At 35.4% G+C, this 22780-nt stretch overlaps 1 protein-coding gene across 1 annotated transcript in view; it reads right to left on the bottom strand.

The window, feature by feature from the left end:
• Positions 1–10244: 10244 nt before the first annotated feature.
• The window catches only part of LOC145684040 (apolipoprotein D-like), a 159825-nt gene continuing 147289 nt past the window's right edge, over positions 10245–22780 (bottom strand). Inside the window, exon 6 of the mRNA XM_081755867.1 lies at positions 10245–12331. Within this exon, the coding sequence (XP_081611993.1) occupies positions 12209–12331 (123 nt within the window). The 3' untranslated portion in view covers positions 10245–12208. The remainder of the gene's footprint in view (positions 12332–22780) is intronic.

Raw genomic sequence — 22780 nt, 5'->3', positions numbered from 1 at the left:
TCTGAACGGGGCCTATGTTGCACTGTCTGACTTCATTCGAATGTCATATACCAGCTAATTTCTTACTGTACCCGACTTTTTATTGAAATTACCCTAACTCATCTTTTTGATTTAACTGACCAATGGTTTCTGAAAGTTTGCTTTTAGTCTAGCTTCGCGCCAGAAATTGCTGGTTATTTAAGAAACTACTCAAGTTTGCTCACCACCAAACTTGGCATTTTAATTCTAAAAGAGTGAGTTCAGTCCGGGATTGATCCTGGCTGTCCTTCTTAAGAAGCTGACGGTCGAAATTCATTCTTGTCCTGTTCAGATTTTAGCTCTTTGTTTTTGAAGCTGTATCCGCAGAACCCAGGCAGGGGAAACCCAATAAACAGTGCTTGGTTGCATCCTACTCACAGAGTCCCTTGGAAGTTTATTTGTTCGACGTTGGGGAATCCAAGTTGGCTGGCTGGCTCCCTCATTAACTTCACGGTGTCATTTTTAACATATATACTCTAGAATCTAAGTTGGGCCCAAAGTTGTCTAGCTATGTTCTACTATGTGACTCTCTTCTGAACAATGCCTTTGGTTTTCTTACTGATTTCTTGCTTCTGAATTGTATTTTGAACAAGTAGAATATATATTGAGACAACCCTGCAAATATTGTCTAGCTATGCCGCAACTCATCTTTCAGCCAAACAAGGAAAACTTAACGCCTTCGCAACCCTCCAGCACTGAAAACTAAACAATCTTACGAAGCACTTTGATTCGTTACTAAATTCTTATGTGGGTCTTGGTTTAAGGAAAAGCATGCTCAAAGCCCACCACATAAATTTGGTGGCAGCGGTGTGGTTTCTTGAATGATCCAATGTTAAATGTAAATTTAATAATTTCAATTTTAAAATTTTAAAATACCTAGTAAATTTAATTTCTATAACCTTGAACTCAGCAGGATTTTTTGTAAAGAAGATTACTAGCATTTGTGGTTTCAAAAAATCTAAATATTTGAGTTCTATCCCTGACCAGAAAGTTGTTGTCAGTAACTGAATTGTGTTGTACAAGTATATTGCAAACGTTTAATGTATGATCAAAGTTTACATTTACGTTTCAAACCATCATGCCTTTTCTCTTGGCGAAAGTGGAGAAGAGAAGAAGGAACTGTGTTGCTTGACTAGCCATTAATAAACAAAAGATCCTACTCACTGTATTGTACCATTATATCCACATTTTAGTGAAGTGATATTTGTGTTATTCGGATCCAGTAAATATTGATTTTGCCTACACCAGGTAGAAAAACCACAGGAAAAAATAAATGGGAATTATTTTTAAAATCCTCATAGAAATCAAGCTATTCAATCTTACGAGTTTTACACAACCAAGAGTATTATTTCTTTAATGAGATTTGTTGTTTCCACTTAGACAAAGTGTAGGTTACTTGGTTTCAGTAAAATGGCAAAATCTCACGGCATTTCTTAACCATCAGGATATTGTAATGCTTCACAAGCAATTCAGTAAGTGATCTATTTGAGCTGTTAGTCTTAGTAGAGTTTAATACACACTTGGCTTTAATAAGAAACATTCTTATTGCAAGCAGCTTTTCTAACTTTCCTCTCCATGTACTACTTGTATACTATTATTAAATTCCTTATCTATGTTCCCTTTATGTAAAACTAAATACCTGTAGTGGTGTACTCCGCATATCTGAAATAGTTTACTCTGTGCATGTTTTTTCTTTAAAATCTGGGCGAGCACATCGTTTATTCTTGATGTCTTAAAAATTAGTTGATTGAGTACTGTTAGTTTAACGTTCCTTTCCAGCATCAAAAGTGTATGATACAGAACCTACTGCTTATAAAGTGGGACTAGAAAAATATTCGTGTTTTGTTCAAGGCAAGTACACATATTGTCAAATCAAATATTGTCTTGCACAAGAGTATTATAGTTTATTTGTAAAGTAGCTTTGAAAAATCACAAGATATTGGCAGAGTTTCACATTTTAGGTTCTCTCCTTCTCTTAATAGATTCTACATGAAGCCATCATCGTTATATGCTTTCTCCAATCACTGGCAAATCACATCCCGTAATTCAACCTGCTTCTACACACTACGGTCGTCAGCTAATTTCTTCGTCTCCACGCAGCAATTTAAGTTTTAATACCGTTCCCCGACTCTGGTTTCTTTCATTCCCTCTGTACTTCGTTGCATTGTACTTATTATATCATCTCTCACAATACAGTTCCTTCTTAGTCTATGTCTCAACGAATTTCTCTTCCTCTTTCTGATTACATCTAAAATTTGTTGTTTATATATACTACTCCTAATATTTCCTTATTCACTTTTCGTTCAACTGCTATTTTTTCTGATCATCTTCATCCCTTCGTTTCAAAATTCTCGCTAGAAGATCTCCTTAGAATAATTTATGAAAATAATGTGTATAATTTGTTCTCTTCATGAATGACTTTGAAACCACATAATAGACATACTATTTAGTGTTTTTTGGAGAAAAAGTTCATTTCCTGTATGATAACATCATCAAATGTCAGGGTTAATCATTTGTACTTCCGAAAGGTCATAGTACTTTTACAACTTTTCTGTTCTATCGTAACTGTATGTTTATGTTCTATTCTTCACTCCATTTAGCGGTAGTTCTTACGGAGAGAGATTAATAGAGCTATGAGTGACAATTATTTTATGAATAAGACAGTACAAGCAACATTTTGCTTTTACCATATTAAAATTGATTTAGAAATATATGCAACACGACACGATAATGTGTAATACAAATACTAAGCTACTTGACTGATGGAACTTTCCTTAGTAGCCTACTTGCTAGACCTTAAGTAGGTTAATTAGTATGCACGGTTTTAATTAGAAGCGACAAAAATCAAGTATACGTACACAATGACTTAACATAGACTAAAATGTATATTGGTCAAGCAATAATTTGATGTTATTTATCCAACCGTTTTGGGTTTGCACTCCTGGTTTCAATTTTTTGTTAACAAGTGGGTTGGTTAGCAAATGCTCAGCAAAGCAGCTAATTTGATACAACGAAATTTCAACTCTAACTGTTGACTAATCTGTCGTTTCCCATTGTGGGCCTATTGTCTGTGTTACTAGAGTGGTCACATTAGGAATCTTTCGTGTATAAAGTGGATGATAAGGAACTTCAGCACCAGCTATGTCCATGTAACCACAGATAAGGCATTTACAACAATACACACTATCAAACGCTTTGAATTATGGGAGGGACTATTGGGAGTTTTCGGTACAAAAAAGAACGTTGTACAGAGTTCGCAGTCGTAAAATCTGCCAACAGGCCTACCTGACAACAAGAATATCACGCGTAAAGGAGGTTTTAGAACTATGTATAAGCATGTAGTATGCTTTAGAATTAAATTACACAAACGAGTTGTATATCGTTATATAGAAAGGTCATTTATTAATTTAATGAACTAAACACATTGTTCTACTTTTCTTTTTGCTTTCTCCACACCAAAGCTGCAAAGGCTAATAACCAGCTGATTTTCTCTCTAGTATGTTTGGATCTCAATATCGCACCTGTCTTCGGAAAATTTGCGGAATACAATGTAACGCTAAATAGACGTTAATAACTTGTGACGGTGTCCTTGAAAATGTGGAGGTGACATAATTCCAAAAGGAAATTTGCTTAACAAAAGTCATATTGCAAATATCTATACAACATATCAAATATCGTAAGGTAATCGCAAATTTTTCTCTGCGTTGATGCAAAAGATAACGAATTAGACACCTTCCGCTTTATACATAGTCGTTTTGATGTATGATAGCTTCATACTAAAGGCCTGACTACTTCAGGAAACATATTTTAGTCTAACTCTTTAGTATGGCACTAATCACTCGTCAGAACGACTCTGCATAAGGCCCCTTGTGTTGACGACTCTATCTTGAACTTTTCCGAATCTAGTTGACTGTTAGGTGAGCTATACACTACGAGATCAATCCTAGGAAATATCTTAGGATTTATCTTCGGAAAAATATTATGACATATCTTGTAGAAAATCCCACCCTTTTTGTGCCATACACATGAAGAGTTTTCCTGTCTGATCGAATAACAATTATCAACATTGTGAAATTGTTTTATTTAATAAAAGTACAAAGTTGAAGAATTATTATGCTAAGTACACTCCACATCCCACTGATATTAATACCAGGCGCTATATTGTTAAATTGGATACCTCTAGAAAAAAGAAAAAAGAATGTCCGAAGGGTGCTGGTATACTTTTGGCGCACCACATTTTAGAAGATTTACAAGTAAAATTCAATACTTTTCATAAAAAGACATATTTATAAAGAACAAATTTCTGCAAACAACAGAATTAAATACGAAGTAATACACCTGTATTTTATGTTTACAATTGTAGGGTTACTAGTGTAAAATCATTATAGGTGAGGGACAATGTTTAGCAGAAACGGTCCAGCTAATTTTTCTAAGAAATGATACGATTTCGGTAGTTTCTATTAATATTAGTTTAGTTTAGGTTGGTTCAGGTTAGTTACGGTTAGGTTAGGTTAGATTATATTAATGTATGGGTCCAGCGCAATTTTCAATAAGAGAGAGAATTTTGCTTATTTCTATTAATATTAGGTTAGTTTAAGGTAGTTAATTTCATTAGGTTAGATTTGGTTAGGTTGTGTTAGTTCTAAGTACTTGCATCTTCCATTTCTCCTGTAAATTTTGTGTTTTGCCTACTTCTGGACCCCTTCTGCGAAACATATACCTAAGTGAGTGCATATGAAAGATGACCGGTGGTATTATTTTCCACTACCGGTATATTTCTGCATAGTTTACAGAAGCTATAATTTATGTTTACAAGTTGAGGGCTACTACCACGATACCATGACAAGTGCTATTCAAACTCGTATCATTTGAAAAACCCACTCGTTTTCACTACATCGCTGACACGCCTGCTTCCTTCCCTCGCACCCTCTGGCTAACGCTCGAGCCCCGCTTCACCCTGCCCTGACTCCGTTAGATAGCATTCGTACTTTCCAGAAGAAACCTAGCACAACTTGGTTTGCGTTGTTTGCACTATAGTTTTTATACTATACATCCGGACCCCGTATTTGTACGCAAATCGTAAAAGAATTGTAGTTTATCAACAATTGCTTTTGATGGTCCTCTCGAATTTTATCTATGCTGTGTGAGATATTTTCATGTCGGTCAACGCAAATCATTTAGAAAACAGTGACAAATTATAATTTTTCAACAATAATTTCGAGTGGTACACCTAAACTAAATCTGCACGATCAGAAGATACCTCATGACTTGTGTTTTCACTTGTTTTTTTCACTTTCTCTCACCTGATGTCGCTTAAAGGGAAATCTTACGAATTTTCTTTCCGAACTAAAGCGTACTCTAAACAAGAGAAATCTCATAGGATCGTTCAAAACACAAGAAATGACATGCGATCTGATGCCATACACGTTGAGATTTTGACTTTAGGACAAATCGTAAGAGATTTCCTAGAATTTATCCTATTGTGTATAGTGGCCTAAGTCATACAACCCATAGAACTCACATTTCAACGAAGAATATACAAGGAAATACGCCTATATTTCTTGTCTATGCATATAAGTATTTATAAACTCTTCAGGAAGTTCATGGAATTGTACAAATGATACAAGAGTGATTGTAACTCTAGAATAAAGAGTAATGAGGAACTTGAGTTTATGTGTTTTACATCCGGGTGTATGAAGTTAACGGTTGCATAGACATTAACCCTAGCAACACACTTGGTAGGCTATTAGTAGGGGGATGATTGGCATGTTGAGAATGGATAATCGCTAAAATAAGGTTGAATAATAGGTTGGCTTAACGTAGTTTAAGTGTGTGTTGTCCGTCTAAAAATTTGCCATCGTTTACCCAAACACTTTTAACCTCTTGGTTTCAATTTCAATTGTACTTCTTTCGTACGAGGTACATTGGCAATCGAGATGTTGGGATATTCTTCACAAAGCGACCAGGAGAATGAATTTGTGTATCTCATTCCACATGTTTCACCTGGATTTGAAATTAACTCAGAACGTTTCGTCTACACTCAGAGATTATTTTACTTCTCTTATAGCAGTTTATATTTCTTTTCGGTTGGGTTTTAGAATATATGGTTTTGTTGTTTGCATTTTACTTTCATTATTTTTGACTGAATGCTGAGCAAATTGTCAAAGAAATCTTTCTATCTACTAAAATACTATCCGTATCCATAAAAATTGTTTCGCCCACTTTCTTTAATATGCAAGATTGATAGCCTTTCTTAAATTCGTTGATGCCTTGATACATGTTACAATTATATTATTTTTAATTTTTATTATTACCTTCAAGTTCAATAGTTTTAGCTTTCTGAAAATCGCATGCCTTTCTTCTAAAAGTTTCTAAAGTAACTAATTTCTCTTAATATGAAGAAGATGCGAAAGTCCAAGCTGGTAAGCTGTACGTAAGAACAGGTCGAAGGAGAAGAAAAGTATGTAATTTGAGATTTCAGGTAGTGCTTGTTAGTCATTTCAGTAAGTTCAAGCGACTGTAACCTTTATTCTTAACATTGTGGGACAGAAGAGTGCATTGTAGGTCTTGGTGAACTTTGCCACGTTTACGGAACGATATGAAAATTATGACTTGAGCTTTGTAGGCATTTATTTTAGACTTCTATTTAGAATACGAGTGACTGAAATGATTGATGTCTTGAAATGAGATGTTTATGAATTGAATAGTTTCCCCAGAGCGAGTAATGTTGTCTCATTCCATACTAAAGGGATGAACGTTGGGACTATGGAAGTTTTGCAATAAACAGAATGTATATGATAGGGAAAAGGGACGCTACCTTGAGGGCACCTCACATGAGATAGATAGGATGAGACAGCTACTCGTTAATGACAATGAATAAGATGCGATAAACTAGAAAGTGATAAATGATGGGAATATATACCATACGAAACTTTAAATTAAATGAGAATTTTAAATGAGTGATACGTGCGAAAGTTTGTCAAATGCCTTTTCAAGAAGACAGGGCAGTTTCATGGAGTTGTAATGATTATATATGTGTTGTGAGACAAAGTAGTTGATCATTAATAGAAAACAATGGATGGCAATCGGCTTGGTGTGTCGCAAATAGTAGGCGGTGTAGTAAATATGAATGCATGCGTTTTATAAGTATTCGCTGCAATGTTTTGCTGAATGTAGATGTTAACGGTATGAGTCAATAAGAAGAGACATCAGATGGTGGTTTATTGAGTTTGGAAAACATGACTGTCTAAACTTAATTAGCACCAACATTTTAGTTTTTGTCAATGAATCGTGAAACGTATTTTAAAATAATAGCTACGAGCTCATAAAACAATTTAAGTTCATGTTTTCTCTTTTAAGTGAAGTAAGAATTAGTATCCAAAACTCTTTGGTCTTCGGGAAAATGGACTAATTACCTTTTTCTTTGTTCCTTCAAGTGCTTCATTATTGTGTTTCATTTATGCAAAACACAATACACTATTTAAAAAAAAACTTTTCGTAATATCCAATTTATTGTAAGTATAAAAGTTCACATTGTGTTCACTAGTTGTTGTATTCGAGTATTCGGCGTGAAGTACACTATTTTTTAAAATCATGCTTAATTAAGAGCTCTAAGTGTTTACATATTATTTTCTTCAATTTACTCAACAAGTAGATATTACTGTAATGCTCAAATCTAAATATGTTACGGCTCTTGACTTAATAATATACACTAAAGTAAATTGATGTTCAGTATCATCATTATCCATTTTCAAATAATTAAATTGAAATAATACAGTTTAAGTTGCAGAATTAAATTGTCACAATACATTATTGTAGAAACACACACATATTGTTAGAATAATTGAAACAGTAATTGGCATTTTGTCACGTAGCAACGATTTTATTTATTAATAGAATGCTTATAACTTCCTGGGGAAGGATCAAGATGGCGTCCAAGAAGGTAAGTATAAGGGAGCTTTCCTCTAATCTTTTAATCATTTTTTTTTACTTTAGACCAATTCTAGTTTGTTAATTTTAAAAATATTTAGCATACTTTAATTACGCTTGGCGCCGCTCATCCTTCTCCTATACAAGTTTAATAGGGAAAAGCAAGTATATTTCTTTCATGTTGGACAGGCCATTTTCTAAAACCAATTTCACTTTATAACAATTTTAGCGATTTAGTCAATTTGGTTGACTTCAGCCGCGTCTTCTGATCATTATTACTCTTCGCAAGAGGGCGATAACAGAACAAAACTTCCTGTTCTGGAAATTCTGAAGAAACAAAACTGTTGAATATTCTGAACTTAATCGTAAGGCAGTGGGAAGCATGATATCTGTAAGTTTCTGTAATATTTACACATGATAATCGTTAGTTAGGTTAACAGCGCTTATATTATTTTTCACTTCTCACCCACTAAGCTTTTGCTAAAAACTATAGACAATGAACAAACAGTCACAAACTTTGAAAGGATATCATTATCTGTCGTCAAATTATCCTCTCTCTCGCTAATTTCTTTGTATTTTTAGTTTGTAAATTAATGAAAACTGAACGATGGTCAGAGAGGCCAGGTAATACCGTAGCAGCATACTTAGTTGGTCCTATAAGCTAGTGGTTTACATTTAGAGTTGGTAATTGCAAATTAAAGCTGAAAAATGCATTGGCCCAACGTAGCTTAATATATGATAGTCAACCAACAGTTTGCTGCCATTTGTCCAACAGTTTCGACCTCACTTGATACAACGTAGTTTCAAGTGTGCAATAGCCAACCAACAAATTGCCATCATTTATCCAACAGTTTTGATCTCACTTGGCTCAATGTGGTTTAAAGTGTGCAATGGCTAACAAACAATTTGCCGTCATTTATCCAACAGTTTCGACCTCTCTTGGTTTAAAGTATGACCAACTAACAATTTGCGGTCATTTATCAAACAATTTCAATCTCACTTAGCTCAACGTAGTTTAAAGTATGTAAATGACCAACTAATATTTTGCTGTCATTTATCTAACATTTCTACTGCACTTTATTCGACGTAATTTAAAGTGTATAATGACCAACTAAGAATTTGCTGTCTTTTATTCAACAGTTTACACCTCGCACTATAAATCGCAATATTGTACTTTTTGGCTAGGGGCTACTTTAGCAATTGAATTGGTTGGCTAATGCTCGGCAAAGTGGCCAGTTGTAACAAAGAGCCAACGTTTACAGTTGACTACACTACCGTTACCCGTTCTTGAGACTACTGTCTATGCTACTGGGAAATAAATTGTCCTGTTCTTTCGTTTGTTTGCATACATATTCATAATGTTGCTATACCGGGAATGGTCCTCTGAACCCGATTGTCCAGAAGAATCAAATATATGACGTAAGTGAACTTGCATGACATTATCTCTTGACCAACTCTAAAACCTGGAATTTGCATTTTTTTTTCTTTTTGCTTCAAAATATAGTTGTTTGTTGTCTTCTAGTGTAGCCAACATAAACATGTTTCACTTTGACCCCGCTAAAAATCTGGACGTCTAATTAGTTTATTTGACTAAAGTTACGATATATATGTAAGCAGTAGGGTACACAGAATTTCATCAAGAGGGAAGGTTAAGCACCCAAGTCCATATTGTTTCAAGACACATGCAATTTTTGCATATATCTATCTAAATATAGTAAATTCTTGTTGAAGGAGGGGTTTTAAAGCTCAGAAAATCCTTTGCATATGCCACTTTATGTGAGCCTGATATTCAATATCATATTTAAAAAAAATGAATGTATAATGAGAGCTGCGACGGCAAAGATCTATCCTTCCCTCAGCCAATTAAGTTTGTCGCCAACTATTCGACATTCAAGGGTGGTCAACTATTTCTATTTCGAGGGTGGCCAACTATTTTTTTTTTTTTTTTTTTTTTGAAAATTTTAGACAATTTTGTTAAAATTTGTAGGTCGTGATGCAAAAATGTATTTCGCCTGAACAATTTCCAAGCAAAGTGAAGTATATTTAGATTCAGTGTTCTACACAGAATTTCTTCAAGGCCGTTCGAAGCTCCCAAGTTCTTTTAGTTTTAGGGTTATTTATCTATGTATCGTAATATTATAAATGTGGTTTCTTTCTCATAATATCTTATTGAAGTATTGCTAAAACCTTGAACTCTCCCTTTGTGTACGCCACTGCTCAGATTTTGCAGTGAAATAAACGCCTTAATTCTACAGCAGGCAATAATCATGAAAGAATTAAAGGAAAAACAGTAAGAGTATTATTTAATAATTTATTTACAAAAACTATTGTAAAATACAATATATAAAAAAGACTCACACAATCGTTATTCAATTACAAGTCGATAACTTAGTGCCGGTGGTAATTATATTTAAAATAAAAAAAAAGTCTGTAGTTTGGCATTTGCTATTGTCGTACCGATACCACATGCGTTCACACTCATACATTCAGAAAATTCGTTTTCTACCTCAATCAGTAATACAGTTGTTTTATTCCTCTATATTAACATCAGTCAAGTAATGGTTTTAGGTATATAAAAAATAAGTTATGTTAGATTACATAATGAAAAGATGAGAGAATGATAATATTGATAATTATGATGATGTTTTGAATACACGATTGTTGTTTAAGTTCTGTTGCCAGAACCAATAAAGATTTTTTTTTTTAAATAAAATGGGCGCCATGTTGGATGTGGACAGACAAAGAACATCAGCTTCGGATTTAAACTCTATATGACTATTACAAGATTACTGACTTTGACACTGGGAACAGCAAAGGGAAATTACATACATATTTCATATAAATACAATTCGTATTATCTTAAAAATTAGCACAATCAATCAATCAGGTGAAAGTTAGCCGAATTAATAAGATGATTAACTAACTTACTAAATAAGTACATTTTGATATACTTCGCAATAATAAATAAATTAATAAATAGTGAAGTAATATGAAAAATATATATGGTGCAAGTATTATGTTCAATAAATAAACTTTACACAAGAGATTTTTATACCATCACGACAAACTTCTTATACTGTATTTTTTACTACTTATCATATTAATTATATAGATTTAGCTTTAATTATATGTTCAGAAGTCTATTAAGCCTCCTAATGATAATCAATATTTTCGTGTGTAATTTACTATTATTTACGCCAGTAAAGACATGAACTGATATATAAATACAAACAACCAATAAACTTGTATTATATTAAATCTTGAATCATCAATGTGAATATACAAACTTGTCGACTTTATTTACCAAACTGCAATTAATATCTAGCATTATCCATTTCGTTAATTGTAAACTATTGATAATACAAGGAGTTAATCGCAACTTTTGACAAATATTGCAATACATCAAAGATATGTTTTAAACGATAAACGTGACTTTAATGATATTTCCATCTTCTAGAATATCTTGAAAAATAAGTTGGCAAATTCCTGTCTAATGTGAATAAAAGAAAATATTCGAAAAGTTTCTTATAAATCACTGGATAAACATTGAAAATTTGCCAGCCAAAAGTAGTACATATTCGCTCTTCTTTCGTCAATTACTTTCGACCTGTTTGATCAAGTTGAATACATTCTAGTTGACGCATAAAGGAAGATATGTGTCAACGAAAACTGTATTCAAATTTATTAACGTTGTCATCGCAAGGATATAACGCAGTATCTTCACCTTTTTTATGATTTTAAATTACCTCGAAAGCAGAATTGCTGAGAAAGAGGTCTTATACTACTTTTCAGCGCTGTGAGACATTAAGGTGTAATCAAAAGCAACTTACCTATAATGTGATAACTGCAAATGATCAAGAGTTGAAGATACTGATTTTATTTGCTAAGTACAGTAAAAATTCATTCCGAAATATTGGCAAAAGAAAATGAGAGGATAAAAACATTTTGCTGGCCACTGTTCTATAATTTTGAGGTAAATTTGAAGTATAGATTCAGAGGAAATCCTATATTTGCCATGCCCTCGAGGATAAACCAAAGAGAACAACAAAAACCACAAAAGGCAAAAGAGGGAGGGGATAAGACCATCCATTCACCTTATAAATAATTCGAAACCAATGTACATTTGTTTGCCCAGTCAATCCATCATGGCTATTTGAATTCGAGGTGCCGTATTAAAGTGAAAGAGGATTACTTTTTTTTTTTTTTTTTTTTAGACATCCTCTTCCTTCTTACAATGATAGACGTCATCATACAACCGCATTCATCGTCGAAGTCCATTCACAAGGGAGGCGAGGAACTTCCTGGCCGAGCTCCTGTCGAAGGAGAATTGAGGGTCTTCGCTTCTCACTGACACGGCTACGTTGACACAACGCTGTTGGTCCACCTGTCGAAAGAAAATGTACATTAGAATGTGTGTGGAATCACAACATAAGTTTCTATATACAAACATTTTTCGTGTGGAATAAGACAAAATTTTACTCTAAACATGTGATTTCTAACTGACGACGTCACGGAAAGCCTCTGTGTTGGATCAGACACTCAGAATATCAGTAAAAGACAAGGACGGGAAAAGGTGAGGCGGTGTCGTGAACTGTTGGGAGTGTGTGCGTGTATCAATGAATGGTGTACTTACAAGTCCATCGACTTTCTGGAATCCACGTTCTTGTTTAGCCTGCCACCACTACTGTAACAATAACAAATTGTTGAATCTTCTTCCTTTGCTAGGAAAGGGAGAAGCAGCCCATTTAGCACAGAGACATCTATTGAATATCAGCAGATGTTAGTTCCAAGATATCGGGATGTCCATGGGACGTCCTGTAGACATCTTGTGGAAATCTAGATAACCCTTTATTTCCCCTGTGGAATTTCTGTGGGACATTTCTGAGCTCTTTGCAGGATAATCATAGGACGACTTTTCGACATCCAAATACGGGTTTTCGAGAAAGAATGGTGGGGTTAAATGAGTTTTTTTTTTTTTAAACAGGAGTAATGACACTTGTGTAACTGAATGGTACGCCATTTCGTTTGGCAACTCAAATAGTTTGTTCGGTGCAAAAATAAATGTAATACTAGTAAAATTTATTATACTGTAGGGAAAAATGTTAAAGTGCGTTTGCATGTCGGTGTGTTTCTATACATGCACTATTCACACAACACGTGTCCAGGTGGTAATAACCAATTTCACCCAAGAGCCTGTCAAATATGTTTGGCGTAGTAGTGTCAATTGCCTCGTTGATTTTTGCTTTCAGGTGGTTCACATTCAGGGTGGTCAGAAGGCAATTATTAAAAAGCCGAACGCACTGACTTAGAAAGCCAGACATTATGAATTTGTAAACCTTTTCTCCAAAGGTGATAATTCAATTCATTAATTGCGTTTAGGCATCTTTGGCTCGAGCAAGCTGAGAAAGCTCCATTTACAAATAAATAGCTACATTTACATGTTAAAATTCTTACCTCGTTGATATTCCCACACCATCATACCTTTTTTCTAAAACAACTGAAAGCTTATGAAGCAGACGGATATTTTAAATTGATATGGCTTGGCCAGGGTTGCCAATCTAATGGTTGTTCTATCAAATTTTGGAACTCTAAACTTTTCTTACTTTACAACTTACAAAAATGTACTGATAATAATTTGCAGATTCTGAAATGTCTAATACTGGAGCCATCGAGCTATCAGAATAATGGAAAGTTTATGATTTATAATAAGACAACTGAAAAGCAGGACAAATGGGCGTTCGACTCGACTACTAAGCCTTACACGGGACAGGATTTCCAAAAGCCGAACTGTCCGGCCAAAAGCAGGACATCTGGCCACCCTATTCACATTCTTGATTTTAACACAGTACGCAATGTTTTTGATAAAACCCCACAGAAAAAAAATGTGTGAGGTCGGGGCTTCTTGAGAGACGAGGAATGTGTCCTTGAAGTTCGATTCATTGACATGCAAAACTAACATCCAGAGCTCACGAGCAAAGTGAGGGGTACTCAATTATGCTGAACTGGTATGAAATTCATTAAGGCCCCATAAATGTCTATCGTCCCATAAATGGTGCATAATATGCACAAATAGAAACACATTAATATGCAAACATACTTTTAATATGTTTTTGTCACAGTATAGTGAATTCTAGAAGCGCTACGTATGCTTTTGCTCTCATCAAATCTGATAGATTTTGCAATCTAACAGAAGAATTTTTAACCTACTGACTAATACATCACAAGTTTACTATTCCAATGATAACGGTAGTTGTTGGCCAGGATACATATTTGCGGATCCCAAACGTTTCAGATATCCTCTGATCTGATTGGTCGATACAGATACGATATCACGAGACATGATCTACATATAGCACAAAGTAAACGGCAAATGTTGTCGGCTCTAGCAGCCCAGTAGGCTGGCGTAACATGATATTAAAGAAAATGTTTTTGGCGTGGGTTCAAATCCTGCCTACGGACAGTTTTTTTTTTTTTACTAATTTTGAAAATGTTTATAACACTTCATTCGTTAAAATAAGATTAAAAATAATATTCAAAAAGTGATTTAACGATTTTTTAAAATTTTCATTAAAATAAGTTTGCCCTTGTACTATATAGATCCAAAGCAAATGTAGTAGTAGTAGTAGTAAGTTTGCCCTTGTACTATATAGATCCAAAGCTGACGTAGTAGTTGTAGTAGTAGTAGTAGTAGTAGTAGGAACGAGTTAGAAGCCCCGCAGGGGTTGGTTGGGTTCTGTTCTCGACATCAAATTGGCAAGAATGCTGAAACGTTTGGGATCGGCAAAAATGCGGCCAGGATTATCATGTTATTTAGTATCTTGCAAAATATTACAATTACTCTTGTTATCGAATCAGGACCCGTTTGCAGGGACCAGTATCATCCATTTTACTGTTCGTTTCTTTCAAAAATCAATTAATTAGAAATGTAATTAATTGAATTATTATATTTAATTAACAAAAGTGAAAAGAACAACAAACTAATGAATTTAATTTTTTGTGATCAAGCTTACAATATTTCAACATGTAACCTAATGGGATTCTGATGGATTTTGTATTATAACCTAATGAAAAATTTTCATGATTTGTTGGCAACACTGAGATGGGAAGTCTTTAAGCTGTAGAACTATAATGTACGTTTGTTTGTTAACAGATATCAAAGCAAAAACCGTAAGAGATTAAAATGTTTATTATTATTATTATTATTATTATTATTATTATTATTATTATTATTATTATTATTATTATTATTGTTATTATTATTATTATTATTATTATTATTGTTATTGTTATTGTTATTATTATTATTATTATTATTTATGGACTTGGCGCAAGATTAAATTCCATTTCCTTTCTTATCCCTCTGAGAAGATTACTTCTGGTTTCAATATTGGACCCTCATTGAACAAAAATTATAAGAAAATACCGAGAAATGACTTCGACATAGATTTAGCACCTCAAATATGGGTTCACAAATTCTATACATTTTTCAAGTGAGCGAACTGAATATTTTTCCTGGTGTGGGACGAATTTCATCTACAGGGTGAGGCAAAAGTCTGTATACACCCCTATAAAAATCGAACGGTGTTTGGAATCATAATGTCGTTTGGTATAGGGTGTCTATAGGTGGGGGCGCAACTTATAGGATCCATGGTGACAGCAGCGGCAATCTTGAAATCAGCCATCTTGGATTTAGGTTAGTTTTTTAAATGGGAAAAGGAATCGCATATCATTCCACACAGCCTTTTTCTCAGCAATACACCTGTGCAATCCGTTTTGCGATATCTTTATTTGTGTAGAAGTTATGATCTGTTAAATTTTAAAATTGCAAGATGATAAATTGTCTTTATCTTTACAGGTGATCCAATGGCACTTACACAGGAGGAACATATTGAAATTGTGTTAATGAGTGGTGGACGAAGTACCAGAGTGATTGCTGCTGACTTCAATGGCCGGCATCCTGAGAGAAATTACATTTCACATATGGCAGTTTTCAAGTTATTGGACAAATTTCGTGCAACAGGTTCTGTGGCGGACAAGCCACACAGTGGACGCCCAAGAACAGCCACCGACGAGGAGACTACAACAGCAATTGTGGTATCGGTTGTGAAAAGTCCACATCGCAGTAAGCGCCGGTTATCAGGAATATCCGGTGTCAGTTCCCGTTCAATCCTGCATGTGTTGCACAGACACCAATGACACCCGTACAAGTGACAGTTGCATCATCCCTCGAAGGATGACCCTGCTCGGCGGATGCAGTTTGCAGAATGGGCCCTGGATCAGTGCGACAGCAATCCAAACTTCATACGACAGGTGTTGTTCAGTGACGAAGCTATCTTTTATGAGCAAGGTGAAGTAAACAAACAGAATCACCATTACTGGTCAGATGCAAATCCCTCGTGGGTGAATCCTTGTAAAGTTACTGGTGGTAGAAAAGTGATGGTTTGGTGTGGGATTTGAGGCATAAGAATCGTGGGTCCAGTGTTTATTGATGGAACCTTGAATGGGGAGAGGTATCTTAACATGCTCCGTGATTATGAGTTTCCATCGTTGTTGAATCCGCAGGGTGATTTCCCAACTTTCATCCAACAGGGCGCTGCACCTCTCCACTATGCTACTGAAGTCAGACAGTTTCTGGATAAACAGTTTCCTGGTCACTTGATAGATAGGAGGGGTCCTATGGAATGGCCACCACGGTCCCCTAATCTCACATCTCTTGACTTTTATCTGTGGTATTTGAAATCAATTCTGTATAAGATAAAAATCTATAATGTAGCCCATCTCTGCCGGTGTATTGAGGAGGCGTGTGCCTCTATTGGCCCACAGACCCTGCAACGTGTGCAGCAGGACTGGCAAAAAAGACTCCGATTGTGTATCCAGCGCAATGGAGGTCATATTGAGCATATGCTGTAATGTCAATTCTAGCAAGTGTCCCAAGCTTTAATAGGTCATAACTCCTACACAAATAAAGATATCTCAAAATGGATTTCATAGGTGTATTCCTCAGAAAAAGGCAATGCAAAATGATACGTATGCAATATGTCCCCTTTCCATTTGAAAAACTAATCACAAATCCAAGATGGCGGATTTTAAGATGGCCGCCGCTGTCGCCATAAGTTTCTCCCCACTTATAAGTGTTGCGCTCCCCATAAGTGTTGCGCTCCCACTTATAGACACCCCATACCAAACAATATTATGATTCATCACACCGTTCGACTTTTATAGGGATGTATCTAGACTTTTGCCTCACCTTATATATACCGTCAGCTATACGCGTATACACAATACTCTCTCTATATATGAAAACTTAGGGGAGCGCAAAAATACGTAGATTATTTTCACGGCTGCTTATATCTCCGTTACATAAAACTTTCTATAGTTTGGAATAGCATTATTTTTTTTAGTTTTTCCCTTTTATCCTTCTATAAGTTCAAAACAAGGAACAATCTCATGTTTTCATTGTCATTTTTGTGTTCAGTGCACTAAAATTATCCAAGAAATGGTTGCTTATGCCTCGTTTACAAAATACGTGTTGTCCAGCGTAATTAATCGAGATGGAGAAAAAGTGTTTCTAAAACGGGCAGTAACCGGTAAAAATGGGTAATTTCGTAACTAAATACATGTATATTCTAAATATTTTCTTTTTTAAAAAAATATAACTATTGCCCTTCTGAAGTACCAAAGGTCCTTATTATCCAAATCCTGACCGAAATCCTACCTGAATTTCCTGCAAAAAATAAAACTGTTCCCTGTGTGATGTGTGTATTTATGTTTAGAGAGAAAGTAACACTTTCGTAAAACGATCACAGCTGTGAGCCTCGGTGCCAACCCAACGTCGCGTCGCTTTGACTGTGCGAGGCACAAACACAAGGTTAATAGATTAAGCGAAGCAACCAACATGCTGTCAACTTGGGAATAATTTATCTTCGAAATAATTTAAACACGATGACAGTTAACAAGTGACGATTGTCATCAGGGAAATTCAGTGGTGCCAGAATCAGAGCAAACCTTTGAAGAACTTTTGGCATTTTTTTTTTTGTTTATTTGTTTGTTTTTTTTCTTGTCAAGAAATTGTAATACTGTGTTTTTGGCTTAATTACGTTTTTGTTCAGTAAGAAGTTTCATGCAACTAGAAGTAAGATTGTTTGTTTGAGTTTTCCATGTCTTCTAATGTTGAAAGGTCTCCAACTATGCTTTGAACGGTACCTACAGAAAAACAGAGAAGGTCAGCCCAACATTGTCCCAAATGCAAAATCTCCTAATTTGCCTGACATACCTCCCCTCCAAAAGTACTACTTCTACATTTGCGCAATGCTTGTGAACGACGATTCTTCCACAATTCCCTTGGCCTCAGTTAGTTTTTTCTTCTTTATACACTTTTTAGATAAATGTTTAATTGGTTTAAATGTTTCAACTCTTTACGTATTTTTCTCGACCAGTGCAAGGAAAAGGAACACAAGTATTTTGTGTCATAATCTCCCGCTATATGCACTTCTGGGAGATACAATTATACTCTTCTATATTCCCAAACAATTCACTCAAGTACTTTATGCGTCATGAACTGACCTTGTGGGCACCCCTAGAAAGTACAATTGTACTTTTATTCTATATCCCAAAACAATTCACTGAAATACTTTGCAACGTAGCCTCCCCTTGTAGGCAGTATCGGGTTATTTTCTCAAGTACATTTTTCCACAACCATTAAAATCTGAGATACTTCCTCAAGTATCTATTGATCATGAACTGGAAATCCATAACAGATGTAGAAATCTTGGCTAACAGCCACAATAAGCGGACGGAGTGGGTGGGTGATTTCCATATGTGATAAAATAAATATAGTACTGCCAGCAGTTAGTAAAATTTTAGTACAAAATTTTAAGAATGAAGGTTTTTCATGAATTATTTACGTCAAAGAACTTCTTGAAAATTATTTCTCAACTATGCATATGTGCTTTCAATTTCGAACTCAATCATAGACGTCACGTCCTCAGTATTCCATTTTTGGATTATGAAGGCAAAAAGATAGAAGTTGGGTTTCTCTAAATACTTATGAAAAAGAGAAAAAAACAATTACAGGTAATATTGTACTAGAAATAAATAGTCCTTTTGTACTCAAAATTGCTTCAATAAATCATATTAATTTCTTGGATGTTGGTTGGTTGATTGATTGATTGATTTGGGGTTAATTTCCTATTTCTGGCCTTGCAGAATACAATTATATATTCTTTTATTTCCCCAAACAATTTACTGAAATACTTTAAGACGTAATCTTTCTTTATGGACACGCAGGACAATAAAATCGTACTTTATCTTATTACTCCAAACAATTTCACTGAAATGGTTTGAGACGACCTTCCCTGGTGGGCACTCCTGGAAAATACAACTTTACTTTTTCTCTACATCCCCCCAAATTCACGAAATACTTAATGAATAACCTCCCATTACTAGTACCCCTCGAAAATACAATTTTACTTTTTCTCTACGTTCAGCAGGCAGCAAAGCTTCCCATAAAGATTCCTCGGGTCCGGACAAATTCGGCGGGAATTTCAAACTTGGAAAAAAAAATCGCAATTGAATGAAGAAAACTTAAAAAAGAATATATTTTTTCCATGGATATCTCAAAGGCCCAGGTCCCCCGACATTTATCGGGTTGCTATCCTTATGGTTATCCCTGAACCAAAAATCTACTGAATTACTTTGGGCCTGACCTTTCCTTATGGATATTCCTGGAAAATTTGTCTATATTCATTTTACAATGCAGTTTTACATAGCATTTATGACTGCTTCGTTTTATATATACTACTTCCGGTTTCAGGCACCAACTTTCACTTTGTATGTATTACTACAGAAATAAAAGTATCGCAGTAAAGTAGAATAAAACCTATTTTGGATCAAAAGATCCAATATATTTCAGAAAAAAACATTCTTGTACGCCTTATATCTGGAAAACTACATATAGTGTATAGCCAAACCCGAAGTATCACTTAACTCAGTATGATATGCTATTCCCTTAAAAATACGAAAACTCGATTTAGGGGCCGTTCAAAAATTTTGTGGCACCTGACCCAAAAACTAATTATTGGCCAAGATCGCAATCTTTTGATGCATTTTTTGGATCATTCCTAAAATTCTTGGCCAAGATCGCAATGTTTTCATCCATTTTTGTGATCATTCCTAAAATTCTTGTTTACATTCTTGAATCAAACAAACAAAAAACAAATTGTTCTCCACTATTCTGGGAGTATTTTATTCTAACAAATTAGCGTAGCTAATACATACAATATATGATTACGGTGTATGTAATTCCAGGTATCTTCGCTTACTTAAATTCAAGTTGTTGTAATCACGGATGGGCTTAAACGCAATAATCAGAGTCAAACCAAAAAGCCACTTTTTAGTATTGGCCAAGTGTTAGTATGATGTAAGTACGTTTGAACGGTCGAACAATGCCTCGTCGTCGAATGGGGCAGAAATTCTGGTAAATTTCTGTCTCCGATCGAAGAAAATTGTGACATATCGCGACTGAGGATAATCTTTCAACATTAGTACTATTTTGGGGCAGAATGCATCCACAGTGATCGAGGGTCTCATTCCATACATGTCTTCGCAAAACTAGCGGATTGCAACGCAACACAAAAAATACAATTAGCAATTACAAGAGCCACGCCAATTATCGCAAACTAAAGGACAAATTTTGCGTTGTGTCGATGCAAAATGTTACAGAGTAAGGCTCTGAGTCTGTGGCTTTATAGAGATAATCACAATAACGTACTGGGAGTGACCATTTTAGAGGTGGAAGGGAAAATTTACGCCTCGTAATCATATCCCCATTCATGTTCAATATGTTACCTATATATTCACAGTACTATTTTTTATCCCCAGCTACTGAAAGTCCTCTGAGAAAATCTTCTGAAATCGTCATTACGTGGAGGATCTCATAAGGCACGTCATACCACGGACTGAGAGGACAGACTTGCGCGAATGGCCATAGCAAATCTGACAGTCAGATCTCGAACACTGGCACAAGAATTCAGGGCTGTTGGACGGCGGCAGTGTCAATACGAATAGTTAGATGTCGCCTGGCTGGGCAGTGCAGATTTGCAAGGTGCTTATTGCTGCGGCTCCCTTTAACTTTACATTTAAGGATTGTATGGTTCTAATGGTACCTCGAGCATTCCGCATGGAGAGCCGAACGGTAGGAAAAAGTCTTCTCGAACAAATCTTACTTCTGTCTGCAGTATGATGACGGCCACTTCCATGTCTCGTTATCAGTGGCGTAGCAGCTGCCCCCGCAACCCCCGTAGTGCGGGGGGCGACGTTTAAGGGGGCCCCGAAGTCTTGCGATGATTAAAGATTTAAAGAAGTATAACTTCAATCTTACTTCTATCGGCTTTACAACTAGGGCCCCTTCTCTATACTTTGCGGGGGGGGGGCGCAAAAGTGTGCTACGCCACTGCTCGTTATAGACAGTCCAATACGACAACGCGCAACTGCATATGATACACAGAGTCCTGGATGAACCCGATGCTTTACCGTTTCCTTGACTGGCGTGTTCGCCTGATCTCTTGCCGATTGAACAATTAGTTCACGATTTTCACAACGCATAACAGACACATGGCTTCCCATACCCTAGGAGGATATAATGATTTCGCCCTTTCTGCTTTCTAATGTCGCAGTCACTCTGGATGTCCATTGTGGACCCACGCACAACTGCCCTCTGGATTTTAGGCTCTTGTCACGCTGGCACAACACGCAAAGAGCAATAAGTGTAGGGCCTAAACATTTTATACCTTAAGATACCTGTTCGCCAGATTTGGGTCTGCTGTGTTCTCCATCTTGATGTTGCATTTTTAATATCTAGTAATGTTTTTCCTCAACAGATTGGCAATGCTGTCGAAAACAAGAGTAGCGAAGACAGCAAACGGACAGAGCTGTAAGGTATGTAATTGTAGCGTCATTGCTTCGTAGTCATAATTAAATTTGGACGACATTGACGGAGTCAGTCATTGAATTCAGGCCGTTTGCCAATCCATAGCTGGACCATTTAGTCTATCATTTGTTGATCTCTAATTTTACAGTCATTCAATTTTAGTAATTATATATTTTATATACATAAATGACATCAAATCAAATCAAATTGTCAATTAGTTTTAACTAATTAACACGTTTCAAACTCATTAGTATCGCTCTTTTTCAATCTAATGAAAGTGGATAAGATAAACAACGTAAGACTATAGACTTGCACACGTAAGATTGCCAACTCTGAAAAATAAAATTATCGGCTCCAGCGCAATACTCAAAACACAGAAAGAATAAATTTATTTTAAACTTTGAAATATATAGTTGAGCCAGATAAAAATTGGCAACTCCATGAACAAGACTGTCCAATCATCAGCAACAGTGGATTTTCTTCACTCATTAATTTCTAAATGAAGACATTATTTGAAAACATAACTTACAAAGAATGCTTCCCAACTGTAAAACAGGTTTAGAGAATGTGAAAAGTGCATTTAGTAGATTCCTTGAAATATGACATTTCCTTAAGTCGTAGCTGCTAACGACCAAAAATAACAAAGTTGTTACAAAATACAAAATTAAGAGATCAGGAATTCAGACAATGATGCAACTTTCAGATAAATCCGAATATCTTCAAACGTTCATAACCAATCAACGAGAAGCTTAAGAACTATGTAGATAGCAATAATCAGTCGATATTAGTGCCTTATTATATTCTTTCTTTCTGGTATGAATTCTTACCGATTATTTCCTCTGAATTCACTTGTATTATCTGTTTGGAATTTTTTGGTATGATACAAGTGTAAATATTACTATGGAA

This window comes from Thermobia domestica, chromosome 4 (genome assembly GCF_964235325.1).
Source record: "Thermobia domestica chromosome 4, izTheDome1.hap1.1, whole genome shotgun sequence".
NCBI lineage: Eukaryota > Metazoa > Arthropoda > Insecta > Zygentoma > Lepismatidae > Thermobia > Thermobia domestica.
This window is presented reverse-complemented; position numbering and strand designations above follow the sequence as displayed.